At 51.0% G+C, this 15,985-nt stretch overlaps 1 protein-coding gene across 1 annotated transcript; it reads left to right on the forward strand.

Moving 5' to 3' along the window:
• The first annotated feature begins 1,681 nt into the window (after window positions 1-1,681).
• CCL24 (C-C motif chemokine ligand 24) lies at window positions 1,682-15,983 on the forward strand. The gene is made up of 4 exons (XM_082712608.1): window positions 1,682-1,840; window positions 13,429-13,524; window positions 13,967-14,084; window positions 14,881-15,983. The coding sequence occupies exons 2-4, from the start codon at window positions 13,452-13,454 to the stop codon at window positions 15,047-15,049; spliced, it is 360 nt and encodes a 119-aa protein (XP_082568734.1). The 5' UTR covers window positions 1,682-1,840; window positions 13,429-13,451; the 3' UTR covers window positions 15,050-15,983.
• Window positions 15,984-15,985: the final 2 nt, after the last annotated feature.

A 15,985-nucleotide genomic window follows, 5' to 3' on the forward strand; every position in this document is an offset into this window, starting at 1 on the left:
ATATACTAAACCTGGAATTTAATATACTAAACCTGGAATTTCAGGGATATTTTTGGGTGAAGTCATTTTTTTAAAAAAACCATTAAGTATATAACAGATTGGGTGGTGGGCACAAATGGTCAAAATTATGGAGATGAGAGACTAGATGAAGTTAGCTGTGGGTGATGGGTTCCTAGGGAAGCGTCTTAGGCAGGGGAGGGACCAGGGCTGGTTTACTGGTTTGCATCTTTTTTTTTTTTAAGATTTTATTTATTTATTTATTTGACAGACAGAGATCACAAGTAGGCAGAGAGGCAGGCAGAGAGAGAGGAGGAAGCAGGCTTCCTGCTGAGCAGAGAGCCCGAGGTGGGGCTCGATCCTAGGACCCTGGGATCATGACCTGAGCCGAAGGCAGAGGCTTTAACCCACGGAACCATCCAGGTGTCCCTGGTTTGCATCTTAAGAGGGGCTTTCTTGTCCCTGTGTGCAGAACACCATGGAGGGAGTCAAACTGGGAGGCAGAGGAATGAATCTGAGAAGGATTGGAGAGGTCTAGGGGTTGTTAGATGGAATCAAGAACAGTAGAGCCATTATCCGATAGGGGGAGGGAGGTTGATGGTGTCTGCTCTGGACGGGAAGGAACGCTACATCACTTGCATTTGGGACAGGACAGGTGGGGCACCATGTGCTATCCAGCCCCTGCGCCCAACCTCTCAATTTCATCTCCTCCCGTCATCTTCCGGAACTCAGCACATCCCACTGCTTATCGGGTTTCTCCCTGTGCATGCTCTTCCCCTTGGCCCGGAATGCCCTTGACCCTTTGTCCCCCTGGAGCTCCTGCTCATCCTTCTCTCTGCAGAACCGCATAGTCCAGAGCCCTTGGCAGGAGGGTGCCTTGTACCTTCCTTGTGCCTAGAAATGACTTCCCATTATTGGCATTTACGGCAGGTGAGACACCACACCCGGAGCATGACAGTCGTTCTCTCTCTCTGTCCCCGTTGCTCCCCTGGGAAGGAGGTTTCATGCCCACTTCCCAGATGACACAATGGAGGCTGGAAAAGCCTAGATCTGAGCCCAGGCCTCACAGCTGTGCTCTTAACTCCTCTGCTCCCTGTGCCTTATCACACTATAGTGTAATTATACCTCGATGTATCTTCCTTTTAGTGGACTCTGAGCTCTAATGACATTGAGTCTAAAACGAGTCTTTCCCTCGATCCCAGAACCCCAGAGCTGGGTGGGACTTCTTTATAGGAAGCTTGAATTTCCTACCCAGAGCTCTGACAAGAGGTATTTGCATGCCCCCCTTGCTGGGAGTCTCACTATCATCCAAGGTGATCAGATCTGTTTCTGGATTGCTTTGCCCATCTGATGTCTTCCCCCTTGAGTTCTGCCTCTTAATTCTGATTCTCTTTGCTTGAATCTCCAAAATCTAGAAGGCAGCAATGACACTGAGGCATACAAGGGGACCCTGGAGGCTCCTCTCGTCTACAGCTCTTCTGGTTTACCACGCAGACGGGGCCGGCTGGTTAACGGTGACCTTGGGTCCAGCTGCTGTTTTCCCCTACTGTTCCTGCTAAACTGAGCTCTTTCAAGCTCTACCATGAGGAGACCAAAGGGCAAGTTGCTTAATAGCTTCCACCCATCCTCCCCTGCCCTGCTCAGGGTCACACCCCTTCCAAGACCAGCTTTAGGGTGTGCAGGGGAGAAGTCCATCCTGGCAATGGACTCTCTGTGCTTCCCTGGTAGGGACGGCCCCCCGCCTCCTGCGTGTGCACCTGTCGAAGTCTGCCTATTGCCATGAAGCCAACTTCTCAAAAGTCTTTGTGAACCTTGGGCTCCCGAATTTCCAAGACTATCAAAGGTAAGATGTACAGGCTCCCTTCTTTGCCCCAGGAGGCCCCTCTGCTCCTCCCACTCCCCTTGCCACTCCAGATCTGATAAATGGGGGAAAACACTCCTGCACTGGGTGCTGAGGCTGTCACCTTGTCATCTCTAGGTCAGTGGCTCCTAGGACCATCCCCTGTTCCCAGTTCTCTGCAACTGGCGAGGAGGGGGAAGGCACCACAGGAAGCAGCGATAGATAACCCGAGCCTGCCTTCCTGAGTCCCCTGTGCTCTCCACCCCTGTGCTCATCTGTCCTCCTGCCATTTCCACTGCTTCAAGCCCCAGGCCTTCTGTCCATCTTCAGCCACCTTTGGTTAGGAGGTTGGAACAGGAATCCAGGAAGGAGTAAGTGGGGCGGCACAGAGGGTCGACCGAAAGGATGCACTGGAGATGTACTTAGAAAAGAGACTCTGCCTGCTGGAAACAGCACCACTCAGCATCCTGGGCCCACCTGGTGCCGTGGCCAAGGTACAGGTTCTTTACTAGGAAGACATAGGACCAGCCCTGCTTCATTATGGCTTTGGGGTCTTGAGCAAGCCAGGCAGCCTCTCTGAGGCTCAGTTTCTTCCCCATGGAATGGGGACCCAAAGAGGATCAAGTAAGGATTCAAAGGAGCCAAGTGGGTCTTTAAGGAAAGAACTGAAGGGATGTAGGTCTGGTCTGGTGGCAGCTTGTCTCCAGAAAGCAGGCCTGGGATAGAGCCCCTTGTTGAGGCTCAAGGACTGCCTCCTTCCCGCCACCATCCTGGGAGATGGGCTTTCACATCCCCATTTTATAGCAAATGGGCTGTGCTTCCGAGATGTTCGACACCTTGCCTGGGGCCCCCGGGAAAGCAAGTAGGAGCAGGAAACAAACTCAGGAACTCGGTCTCGAGGGCTGTGCCATTTTCATGGAGCTACACTGTCCATGCCTGGTGCTTGGGCTGGGCGGGGGCATCTGACCTGGGCCGTGCCTCTGGGCCTGCTGCATCCTCAAATGTTCCCCTAGAACCCCTGGGACTCTGGACCCCACAGCCCCAAGTAGCTTTCACCTTGACCTGCTTTCCCTGGTGGATTCTACTCCTCCTCAAATGACCCCATCCCCACCATGCACCCAAGTTGGAACCCGAGTAGTATTCTCACCACTTCCTTCTCCTTCCTCAACCACCAGGGCACCAAATCTTCTCGAATCCACTTTCCGAGTAGTTCTCAACACCATACCCTCCCTCCCACCTCCATTGGCTCCCCATTCCCCCCTGCATTCCTCCCATAGCCTTCACAACAGTCTCCCTACACGGGCTGCCTGGGGCCAGAGTGATTTCTGCAAAACTCCAGACTTGACCAAGTCACCTCTCCTCTTTGACCTTGTCCCTGTGACTTCCAGGGTCTGGAACACCCCTCTCTACCAGGTTTCCACTGCTACCCTCCTAGGCCTTCCCACCTCAATCAGCCTTAATCAGTTCAGGAGGCACCTCTTCTAGAATGTTCTTCTGCTGTCGAATATGGCCAGGTGTACCCCCTCACTGTGGGTATCTACCATCTATACCATAATTGCCTTTGTCTCTTATGGCCCAGGGTGAATACCTCCAGGACAGCCCCTGTATATAATTCCCTTTGTGTGCCCCAAGTGAGCCAGGCACTTGGCATACAGCAGCGACCAATGAGTGTGTGGATGGTTGGATGGCTGGTTTGATTAAGTTTTATGAGAAGGTCTGTGTGAGTGATTCCTTATCCCTGCCAAGAAATACATTTGCCTTTCAACAAAGGGGCCATTATTTAGAAGATAATTGTCCATGATCTGTTATCAGACTAGCAGGGTGAGGAAGGAGAAATTTTTTCAACCCCTTAAAACCCATCCTGAGGGGCACCTGGGTGGCTCAGTCAGTTAAGCTTCTGACCCTTGATTTCAGCTCAGGTCCTGATCTCAGGGTTGTGAGATCGAGCCCCGCATCAGGTTCCGTGTTCAGCACAGTCTATCTGTCTCTCTCCCTCCTCCTCTGTTTCTCCTGCTCTACTCCTCCCTCTGCCACTTTCTCTTGCTCTCTGAAACAAATAACTAAATAAAATCTAAAAACAAACAAACAAACAAACAAACAAAAAACCAGGGTGCCTGGGTGGCTCAGTGGGTTAAGCCTCTGCCTTCGGCTCAGGTCATGATCTCAAGGTTCTGGGATTGAGCCCCGCATCGGGCTCTCTGCTCAGTGGGGAGCCTGCTTTCCCCTCCCCCTCTGCCTGCCTCTCTGCCTACTTGTGATCTCTCTTTCTCTGTTGAATAAATAAATAAAATCTTTTTTAGAAAAGTCTTGAAACATCTATCTGTCACCCAGCCCAAGATCTCAAGAAAAAGGCAACCCCAATATTGCTGGTTATATATTCCAAGTCATTTTCCTTCTTACTGAAGTCTGTTCAAGAGCCAGCAGAGCCAGATTGCCTTGAGAATCCAATTTTAGGGGCCCAGAAAGGCCCCCCGCTGACCCCATATATTCTCCTCTGCTGTCTGATGCCTGAAGTGAGCTTAATTCCTCTGTCTTATCTGATTCCCACTGGATGGTGAAGACTCGAATTTGCACCATGTTTTGAAGTTTACTGAAAGCTCTCACATCCACAATTTCTCTGGCTTCCCATGACCCCATGAGTCTACACCCCACTCCAGCACATTTCAGAGATGAGGAAATCCAAGCTTGGGAGAAGCGACTGATTTACTCAAGTTCAGCAGCTGGTTAAGGGCAGGTCTGGGACTAGAACATTCCAACATACCATCGCTGTTCCATGACCCTCAATCCAGTTTTGAACCTTATTAGGAAACTCACATGAGGGTTTTGTTTTGTTTTGTTTTCATGTCCTCTAGTTTTCTTCACTATCGAGTTGCTGATTTTCTGTTCATAATTCGCTGGAGTTTGTGGGGAGACACATGGAAACAACAGAAATACCCCATTTCCCATCACACTTTTACCTTCGAGCTTTAGCGTCCTTGGAAGATTTTCTAGTTCTACCATTTTTTTTCTCTGTTTATTAGGTGGCAATCCTACTGCATACGGAGCTTCCCCTCTGTTGATCTGCTAGGGTTGTTATAGGGAAGTAGCACCATCCAGGGCTTAAACAAAAGGAATGTATGGTCTCACAGTCTGGAGGCTAGAAGGTCAAGGTCAAGGCATCGTTCTTCCTCAGGCCTGCAAGGGAAGGCTCTGCTCTGGAAGCCTCTCTCTTTGGCTTGTCCATGGCCACCTTCTCTCTGTGGGTCTTCACAAAATCTTCCCTCTGTGCGTGTCAGTGGCTAAGTCCACATTTCCCCCCAATCTATTGGGATACCTGTCATTGTGGATTCTGGCCCACCCTACTGACCCCATTTTAACTTGGTATCTACAAAGACCCTGTCTCCAGATAAGATCACATTCTAGAACATGGTTAGGACACCCATATACATTCGTTTTGGTGGGAGGTAGGGCAGGGCGGGGGTCACAATTCAACTCAGAACATTTACTTATGGATTCTTATTTTATTCAATCCATCATTATCACTATTACCAGCCAAATTATTCCAGATTTGGCCAGTGTGAACCCTTGCAAGCTGCCTCCTACATCCTTTTAACTTCCCTCCATGACTCTTTGAGCACTTTGCTACCTTCTGGCCCCCAAAGATGTTCTAGGCTCTATTTTCTCTCCCCTAGGACCAGAATCAGCTGCTTTTCCAAGAAGGAATGTTTCTGCTAGGTCTGCTCATTGCTCTTGGTATGTCAGTGTTTCTAAATGATTGCATACGTACAATCACTGATACCTCTGCTTCCATTGCAGCATCCTTGGCGTCATTCTCTCCCTCTCCCACTCCATCTTTTCAGTGCCCTTCCCCAGCAGTGAAAAACATAGCTTCCATTGTCCTTATTTGCAGAGACCTCGCATACAAGAAGCCCCTTCTTGTTAAACTTGTCAGTCATTTATCTGTGGCGTGAATGTTTTTTTTTTTTTTATTGCCTTTCTATAAAGTAGTAGGTTCACATAACAAGGGACAGAGGGAGTGAGGAGATGCTGGGGACTGAGGAGGGCCATCAGGGAAGAAAAAAAGAGAGAGTGAGGGGGACCTGAAGCCTCCTCCATTCTATGAAGATAGATACGGAACCCATCGAAGGAAGACTCCATTTCTGCCTGCTTGCCAGGAAGTGTGTGCAGAGTAGGGGAAGGACCGGGGGAAAACCCACTGTCTCCACTTGTCTCTGCCCCCACGGGTTCAATTTGATAAGTCAGATTGTTGGATCAAAGTCAGGCCATGGGAGGGAGGCAGGTGAGGTCTTTGAGAATGGGTGTGGCCTCAATCAAGCCTTGAAGTCCTCACCATTGGAGCAAATATTTTTGAAAGTCTCCTCAGGTTCTGCTCTCTACTTTTTTTCTTTAGTTCTTAATTGAGATAAAATCGACATAACAAAATTAATTGTTTTAATGGCTTTAAAGATTGAACTAATTAGTTTATTTACTTATTTATTTATGTGAGAGAGAGAGAGAGAGAGAGAGCCTTCAAGTAGGATGAGAAGAAGAAGGGGAGGCAGAGGGAAAAGGATTGAGAGAATCTCAAACAGATTCCAAGCTGAGTGTGGAGCCCCATGTGGGGCTTGATCTCACAACCCCGAGATCATGACCTGAGCTGAGACCAAGAGTTGAGCACTTAACTGACTGAGCCACCCAGGTGTCCCAATACCTTTAAAGCATACAGTTAAATGGCACACTTGGTACAACCCTTACCACTATTTAATTCTAGATCACTTCTTTTTTTTTTTTTTTTAAGATTTTATTTGTTTGACAGAGAGCACACAAGTAGGCAGAGAGGCAGGTGGTGGGGGTTGAGGTTGAGGCTCCCCGCCGAATCCAGAGCCCGATGCGGGGCTCAATCCGAGGACCCTGAGATCATGACCTGAGCCGAAGGCAGAGGCTTAACCCACTGAGCCACCCAGGTGCCCCTAATTCTAGAACATTTCTATCACCCCAAAAAAGAATTTCATATCTCTCAACTACCTCTTCCTCCCAGCCCCCCCAACCCAACACCCACTAATCTACTTTACATCTCTATGGATTTCCCCACTCTAAACATTTCTTGCAAATGGAATCCTACACCATATGATGACCTTTTGGGTCTGACTTCTATCATTTACAAAGAATGTATCCGTTATGCTTCATTCCTTTTTTATAACGAAGAGAATTCCACAGTAGTTATGCCATTTGTGTTTATACGTACATCTTCTGATGACCATTAAACTTAACATCTTTTGACTACCGCAAATCACATTCACTGGCAAGTTTTGGCAGGAACATGTTTCGAGTTCTCTAGACTATATACTTTGGAGTTGAACTGTTGCATCATATTGTAATACTGTGTTTGACTTTTTGAGGAACTGTCAAACTTTTCCACAGTGGTTACACAATCTTCCATTCCCAGGAGCAATGTATGAGAATTCCTGTTTCTCCACCAACACTTATTTTGCTTTTTTTTTTTTTCCATAGCCATCTGTGTGAAGTACTATTTCATTGCGGGTTTGATTTGAATTTCCCTAATGATCAATGACGTTGAGTTATTGTTTCAGGTACTTATTGGTCATCTGTATATTTTCTTTGGAGAAATACCTAGTCAAATGCTTTACTTATTTTAAAATGGAATTGTTTTTTCATAAGTGGAGTTCTAAGAATTTTTCTGAAGAATCTAGCTGGATACTGGAATGAGCAGACGACTTCCAAATATTTTCTCTCACTATGTGAGTTGAATTTTTCCCTTCTTGATAGTATCCTTTGAGTCACAAAGGTTTTTTGTTTGTTTGTTTGTTTGTTTTTTATTTGAGAGAGAGAGAAAATGAGAGTGAGATAGAACACAAGTAAGGGGAGGGCAGTGGGAGCTGGAGAAGCAGGACCCCCACTGAGCAGGGACCCCCCCCCCCATGTAAGCCAATGTGGGGCTGGATCCCAGGCCCCTGAATCATGACCAGAGCTAAAGGTAGACGCTTCACCAACTGAGCCACCCAGGCACCCCAATTCACAGTGGTTTTTTTTGGTTTTTGTTTTTTTGGGGTGTGTGTGTGTGTGTGTTTCTGACAGGGGGAGAGACAGTAAGAGAGGGAACACAAGCAGAGGGCGTGGTAGAGGCAGAAGCAGGCTCCCTGCAGGACTCGATCCCCAGGACCCCAAGATCGTGACCTGAGGCAAAGGCAGACACTTAACAACTGAGCCACCCAGGTGCTCCCCACAACGTTTTTAATTTTAGTAATTAAATTTTAGTAAATGTTTAATTTTAGTAAAATTTTAATTGGTGTGTGTATGTTTGCTTGTGTTTTTGGTATCATATAAAAGAAACTGTTACCTTATCCAAGGTCATGAAGATTAATACCTACGTTTCCTTCTAAAAGTTCTGTAGTTATAACTCTTACATTTATGTCGAGTTAATTTTCATATACGGTGTGAGGGAGGGAATCCAACTTCATTCTTTTGCATGTGGATATCCAGTTGTCCCAGCAACATTTGTTGAAAAGTCTATCCTTTCCCACCGAATGGCTCTGGCATCCTTATCAAAAATCAACTGACTGTGGGGGACCATGGGCGGCTCGGTGGGTTAAGTGTCTGCCTTCCGCTCAGGTCATGATCCCAGAGCCCTGGGATCAAGTTCCGCATCAGACTCCCTGTTTAACCGGGGAGCCTAATTCCTCCGCCTGCCACTCCCTCTTCTTGTGCTCTCTCTCTCTCTCTCTCTCTGTCAAATAAGTAAATAAAATCTTAAAAAAAAAAAATCAATTGACTGTAAGTGTGAGGGTTTGTCTGGACTCTAACTCCATTGATCTGTCTGTCTATCCTTATGCCCATACCCAAACCATCTTGATTACTTTAGTCTGTAGGAATTAGTGGGAAAGTGAAAGTGGGAAGTGTCAGCTCTGTAACTTTATTCTTCTTTTTGAAAATCATTCTGACCATTCTGGGTTCCTCAAATTTCCGTATATGAATTTTAGGATCAACGTGCCCATTTTCTTTCTTAGCCTTCCACTCCCTCACTGCTCCCATATTTTCAACACCCTACATGGTAGCTCAGGTTTCAGCTGCAAAGCAGACGTGAGGTCAATGGCTGTATGACCAAGAGCAAGTTGCTTCACCCATCTGTACAATCATAATATCTACTGTCCAGGGTCAATCGTGTGAAGATTAGATTAAATGCCGTAATATATTAAAGCTCACGGAAGAGCCTGTGGATTGCTTAGTCATCTCATTGTCTTGTAAACAAGTTATTGTCATAAAAATAAGAATGGCCGCCTTTCTGGGGGGGCCCTTGATCAATGCCAGACAGGGAGCTAAGCACCTGACCTGAATGATCATGTTCGATCCTCATAATAACCCACGAAGTGAATGTCATCATTTCCCCTTTTATAGATGAGGACACGAAAGGTGAGTCACAGAGGAATCAAGTGACGTTGGTGAGGCAGGTGACCCTCCTGGCAGGTGACATTCAGATCCAGAGGGTAGCCCTTGACGGGGCCATGCTACTGGGTTTAGGGAGAGGCTTAAAAAGGTGGGTTCTGGGCTGACTTCCAAGAAGTGGGTCTTAGGAAACGTACAGATGCTTGTCACCCACACCCTGGGATGCCCCAGGGGTCCCCTCCCCGCCCCCCGATTCTGCATCTCCCTCTCCTCCAGGCACTTCAGGCAGATCTAACAGGTAAAATGGAGCCAAACTAACCTCTGGTGGCCCCTGTCTCAGTCCTTCAGCATTCCTCCCCCGGGCAGCTTCGATAACCTCCAGCCAGCCTCCCTGCCGCCCCCCACCCCTCCCTGGTCCTGCCACACCCACTGGTGGATCCAGTCCTGTCACTAGACCACAGATCTGACCTCTTTTAAACTCTGCACGTCCAAAGCATGGGAGGCCCTGCTGCCCCCCACGATCCAGCCTGAGCTCCCAGGTGAGAGGCACTGCGTTGAGTTCAGACAGACCACAGTTCAAAATGCCCGCCCTGCCCTTGCCTGACCTCTAAAGCCCAGTTGCCTTGGGGATGAAGTGTATGTTCTTGGCAAGTGGGATCCAAAGCACTTAGCAACGTCATAGGCGAGCTGAGCTCTGCTCTCCGCTGCCCTGCTGCCTGAACCTCCCCATCCTGTTCTCACCACTGTCTACTTTTGCACTATTCAGGGCCATCAGGGCCCCCTCTTTCCCTTCCTGGGACATGTCTTCAAGTATCTGGAGTCACTTCTTATCCAAGCTCACAGCCCGACCCCCTAGGCTACTGCCCACTGGCCCGTATCACACAGCTTTGGGTTTGATGCTACATCATTGTTCTTGGGGTGACTCACCCCGGAAAGGCAAACAGGACAGCCGCCCTTGCTGCCGTGCCGCAAGGGCAGGACCCCTGCTCCCTGCTCACTGCCAGGCACAGCTCTGCGTTCCTCACCTGTCCCTCTCCTCCCGGCTGCCGGCTTAGTCTCCAACCTCCTCCTCCCTCCTCTGCTGCCTGGGTGCACATTCGAGGGGAGGGCCCTCAGAGGGCACCTTGGCCAGGGTTCCCAGGTTTCAGCTATTCCTGGGTCATGGTCACAGTTTTTTGGTCCTATGTTCATTCACACTATTAGTCCCGTGACCTACTTAACTGTATTTTGTCAATTTGTGTGTTTCACTTTGCAAAAATCTTATATCGCCACCATAAATATATGTCACCCCTTATCATACAGGGTCGCCTTGATAAGACATACTTAAATGAAAGTGACATATGCCTGTCTTGGGATCACGGGGTCATGTGACCGCCACACTCGGGGAGAGGCAGATCGGGCCACGTCTCCCTTCTCAGATGGAGAAACCGCGGCGGGCAAGGGGCAGAGTCTGAGCTGGAGGAAGGGGCTTCAGCACACTCCCAGGGCCTCTCCTCTTTCCTCTTTCCTCTTCACCGCCTTTCCCCAAGTCTGCCCTGTCTGTACCTGCTGCTGTCCGGCCCTCCTCTGCCTTCCCCTCCCCTCCCCTCCCCCCTCCCCCTCCCCCTCCTCCTCCTTTCTATTTTCTATTCTGCTTTCCTGGAATGTCCTTCTCTTTCTGCTTTCACCCAAGACTGGGCTTTTTTTTTTTTTTTTTTTAAGGGCCTTGAGGGAAAACATGGGGCGTCTGGGTAGCTCAGTCAGTTAAGGGTCCAACTCTTGATTTCAGCTGAGATCATGATCTCAGAGTCATGGGATAGAGCCCCAGAGTGGAGCTTTGCACTCAGCACAGACGCTGCTTGAGATTCTTACCTTCTCCCTCTGCGTCTCCTCAACCCAGCACATTGGTTCTCTCTCTCTCTCTCTCTCTGTCTCTCTGTCTCTTTCTTTCTCTCTCTCTCTCAAAGAAAGAAAGAAGAAAGAAAGATAGAAAGAGAAGGCTTTGTCTCTAAAGAATGTTCCGAATCGGGGCAAAGCACCCCACCCGACACCGTCTCACCCAATGACCTTCTGCTGTATCACCCACTCTGGTTGCAACATGAGGACAGCACGGGCTTCCTGCCCTGTCCAGCCCTGTCTTCATGCTGCTGTCCTCATGCTGCTTTCGCCTGATGTCTTCCTACTCTCCACCACTCCCTGACCTCTGGACTGTTAAGAAGCAAATCTTTGAACAGATGTCCTCAGATGGAACCATGGCGAGCCCCTGCATGTATAAAGGGCATCTCATTTAAGTTCCTCCATACCCCTGCCAGGTGAGGGCCGTCCCTGCCAGAAGCTGAGGGTACAAAGCTGAGAAGGAGTTGAGTGGGGCACTCGGTATTTTCCACTCCCTAAAGATGGGCAGTGAAGAGATCAGGTGTTGCTGGACCGGCCCCCATCAGGGGACCTGCCTCCGGACTCCTCCGTGTCCATGCCGATCCCAGCTATGCTGGGCAGAGACCACATGGGAGTCCTTGGTCGAGAAGAGAGTGACTCCGAGTGGGTCCATCATACATCCATTCAACAAACACTGGCCCTGCTGTAGGTGATCTGCATGGAGTTGGTGGGCAAGGAAAGGGGATATGGATCTTGGTGTTCACAGTCCCATGGGAGACACGGACACACAACTGGCTATCATCCGGGTGACCAGTATTGCCGCATGCCCCAGATGCCCAGAGCAGGGAGGCCAGAGAAAGCCGAAGGTTTATTTCCATGAGGAGTGGGATGGAGAACATTGGAGAGAGGGGAGCTGGAAATGGAAGCAGCCGTGACAAAAGTCCAAATCTGGGGTCCCAGCCTGGGATCCTGGAATGGGGAAGAGACTGAAGCGGGTGCCATCTCCCACTCTGTCTGCCAAGGTCACCTCTGTCTCTGAGAACAGTACTGCTCCTTATGACCTACAAAGCCCTCCTGTGGCTACCAGTTTCTTGACTGTCCAAACCTCAGCACGGTCAACAGCTCCAAGAGCATCCCCCACTTCCCTTCCAGCAGAGCTGGTCAGCAGAGCTGCCGCCTCTTCCATTTACACCCCTTGTCTCAGGTTGGGTCCTCAGAACTGACCCTGAAAGGAGGATTCATGGCAAATGATTCATTAGACAATGCTTCCAGGGGAAACCAGCAGGGCAGAGGGGATACAGAACGGGAGAGGGCCAGCAGAGTCCAGTCACACAGAGGGAAACTGGCTTGACCCAGCTGGGATCTCAGGAAGCAGCATAGGGCATGTCTGTGTCCCTCCAGCAGACCTAGGTCAAGGTCTGCCCTGAGGATGTGGGTTTCTAGGTACTTCCCATTTTCTCAGAGCCTACCGGCCAGGCGGCTCCCGCAGCGTGGGCACTAGAAATGCAAGGTCACCAAAAGCCAGCGTGTGTGCACGAGCAAGGTGAAGGGGTCCGAGGGCGTATGGATGACAAGAGCATCTGTTCTGCTCCAGGCCCGCTCGGTCAGCACCTGTGTTGGTTCATTACATACATGGGCTCGTGTTTCTGCCTTCCCACTAGAAGCCCAGCACGTCGCGCATAGCCTAGTAAGAGTTGGAGAACGTCCACTCGTTGAATGCGCCTGGGTGGCTCCATCAGTTGAGCATCTGGCTCTTGGTTTCGGCTCAGGTCATGATCTCAGGGTCGTGAGTTCGAGCCCCCGTCAGGCTTCATGCTCCGAGGGGAGTCTGTTTGAAAGTCTCTCCCTCTCCCCCTGCCCCGCCCCCCGGCAAGAGACTTGGTGAATGAATGAATGAATGGATGGTTGGATGGATGGATGGATGGACGGGTCCACGCATGAATGAATGGAAGGAGATAGGGTGACTTCACTCACTTTCAGCGAAAGAAACTAAAGTTCAGATAGGTGAGTGACTTATCCAGGATCCCAGAGGACGTGAAGGGCCCTCCAAGGGATCCTTGTCAGCCTCCTGACCGTGTGTCCAAAGCTTCCACCCTTCACTCGGGCGGGGCAAAAGTCTCCTCCCTCAGCCTTTGTTAGAAGACACCACGGAACCCCTGACTCAGCGAGGCAATAACTTCCCCTTGGCCAAATTCAAGGGCCTTGAGGACATTCAAGGCAGCCTGGAGGGGGAGGGATGTGGGGGGGGGGAGGTTCTATGAGTGCACAGTTCCTCCCATCGGCCCTTATAAAAGGCAGAAGGAGATTGGGGTGGTCTGAAAGGCACCTGGTCCTCTCCTCCCGCACCCCACCTCTAGGTCCTGAGCTCCGTCCCCGGCTCATGGCAGGCCTTGCGACCCTGGGGGCTGGCCTCCTGCTCCTGACCCTGTGTGCTCACTGCATCGCCCCTGCAGGTAAGACCTCCAAGCTTAGGGGCACCTGGGGTGACTCAGTCTTTGGGTGTCCGCCTTCAGCTCGGGTCATGGTCCCAGGGTCCTGGGATCAAGCCCCGTATGGGGCTCCCAGCTCCGTGGGAAGCCGGCATCTCCCTCTCCCACTCCCCCTGCTTGTGTTCCCTCTCTTGCAGTGTTTCTCTGTCAACACAAGAAAACAAAACAAAAAAACCTCCAAGCTCAGCCCGGCGCAGTCCGGCGGGTCTGCCGAGAGCATAGCTGAGAAAGTGGGGGATGCACGTGGACTAGGACAAAGCGGGCTGGGTTTGGAAGGGGAATGTCGAGGAACAGCTGCTCCGGGACTGGGCTGGAGGCATCAGGATAGGGGATGCACTCCAGCCCTGAAGCCCAGGGTCTCGGGCAGGCTGGGAAGGAACACGGTTCTCCTCTCTCCTGTCTTTAGGCTCCGCACCCGTCCCCTCCTCCTGCTGCATGTCCTTCATTTCCAAGAAAGTTCCTGAGAACCGAGTGGTGAGCTACCTGCTGTCCAGTGCGAGTGTCTGCCCTATGGCAGGAGTGATGTGAGTATCCCCCCTCTCCCTGAGCGCCCGGCAGGAGAGGGACAGGGGGACACGAACCTCTAGGGTCACCGTCTATATAAGACCCTGCTTCGGGCACGTAGAACTTGACCTTAACTAACCCTCTGGACCGTTCTATGAGCTAGATGGGGTTATTCCCATTTTTACAGAGAACTGAGGCCCAGAAAGGTGACCTGTTCAAGGTCACTGGGAGTCCGGATAACTTCAGAGCTGCCTCTCCCACCAGGCAGCAAGTGTGAGCTCACTGTGGAACGGCGGCCTGGTGTAGAAATGTGACCTTGGTATTATGAGTAGTTTTGTGCCCGGCACCAAGGCCAGCTCTGGCCTGACACCCGCTAGCTCAGAGCTGGCTGGGCAGAGGCCATCCCACCGCCCCCTCCCTGCTCTGGCATCTTTATGAGTCGTCTTTCTCCCGAAAGGCTTGTGGACTGGAGGCATCTGCCTTTTTTCCTGGGGGATTCCAATGCAGTTTCTTCTCCCTCCCTGTGGGCAGAGATTGTGTCTCCCTCTTCAAATCCAAGCATTATCTGAAGGCAGGGCAGGGCCTCCCCGGTCAGACAGGGAGGTTGCTGAGCATGTGCAGAGATGCAGACATTCAGGGAGAGAGAGAGGGCTGTGTTTCGGGGACCCAGCTAGGAGGACCCCCTCCGCCCACCCCCACCCCCACCCCAGGCAGCAGCTTGCCCCTGTGCCGGCCTCCACGCCCACCTCCTCATCTGGGGAAGTGGTTCGAGGTCCCTGCCGGCTCTCACGTGTGCCCTTGTCACCCTACCAACAGCTTCACCACCAGGAAGGGCCAGAAGTTCTGCGGGGACCCCAAGGAGCACTGGGTCCAGACATACATGACGAAGCTGGACGCCAGGCGGAAGAAGGCGTCCCGTGGGGTCCGGGCAATGATCGCCAAAGCCCCAGTGCGGGGGAAGCCAGCCAACACCACCGCCATCTAGCGCCGCCTGGCCCTCCACCTGGGGTCCGTGAGCCAAAGATGAGAGGCGGGGAGCGAATGTTCCGGTTTCCTAACATCAGCCTATAAGAGCCCAAGGCTGGGGAGGCCTGCCCCAAGGGTGCTGAGTAACCGCTCCAAGGGTCCTGGGCCCCTTGCCTTCCCCGAGCTGCAGGAGAAGATTCTGGAAGGAAGTGGGTGGTGGCCAATTGTCCTTCTCCTGGGCTGGGGCCAGCCCTTCTCTGCCCTCCAGGTTCCATCTGAACCCAGGGGCCTGAGGCCTGACCTGCAGACACACTCGACTGGCCACCTAAAAACTTAACCTGTAGTTGGCTTCTGTGGGTCCTCGGGGCCTGCCGTGGGGCCCTGTGAGCTGACCGTCTGTCTGTCCGGGTACAGGGGACCTGTTGACAGCTGAAGCTCATGGCATTGCCAATGTCCCACTTCCAGAATCCTGGAAGAATAAAAAATCTGAGAAAAATGCGGCTCCTTTGCCGCAGGAACTGCCGGACCCCAGCCTTCCTGGCACACGTCTCGTGGGCTAAACGGAATGACGTTTTTAGGGACTCATCGTTTTTTTTTTTTTTGTAATAAAAAAACGGTGAGTTTTTTTTTATTGGTCTCGAGAACCAAGCTGAGGGGCCGGCCTGGGTAGTTTAAATCCTTGGGGAAGAAAGAGGGTTTGGAAGAGGCGGTCCACTTTGTGGCATGACCTGTTCCCGTGCTCCTTTGGGGACAAAGACCCGGTGTGCCTTTAAAGGTGGTCTTTCCCTACATTTGGGGGATGGGAAGGTGCAGTGGGCACTGTAGAGGGAGAGGATTCCAGGGCTTTAAAGAAATTTTGTTTCCCTGTATATGAGATAGCATGTGATGTAGAGGCGTGGAAACACTTGCTCCTCTCAAATAACGATCCAAGTAAAATGTGATTTCCCTTTGAAGG

The sequence above is a fragment of the Mustela nivalis genome (genome assembly GCF_964662115.1).
Source record: "Mustela nivalis genome assembly, chromosome: 19".
In the NCBI taxonomy this organism is placed as follows: domain Eukaryota; kingdom Metazoa; phylum Chordata; class Mammalia; order Carnivora; family Mustelidae; genus Mustela; species Mustela nivalis.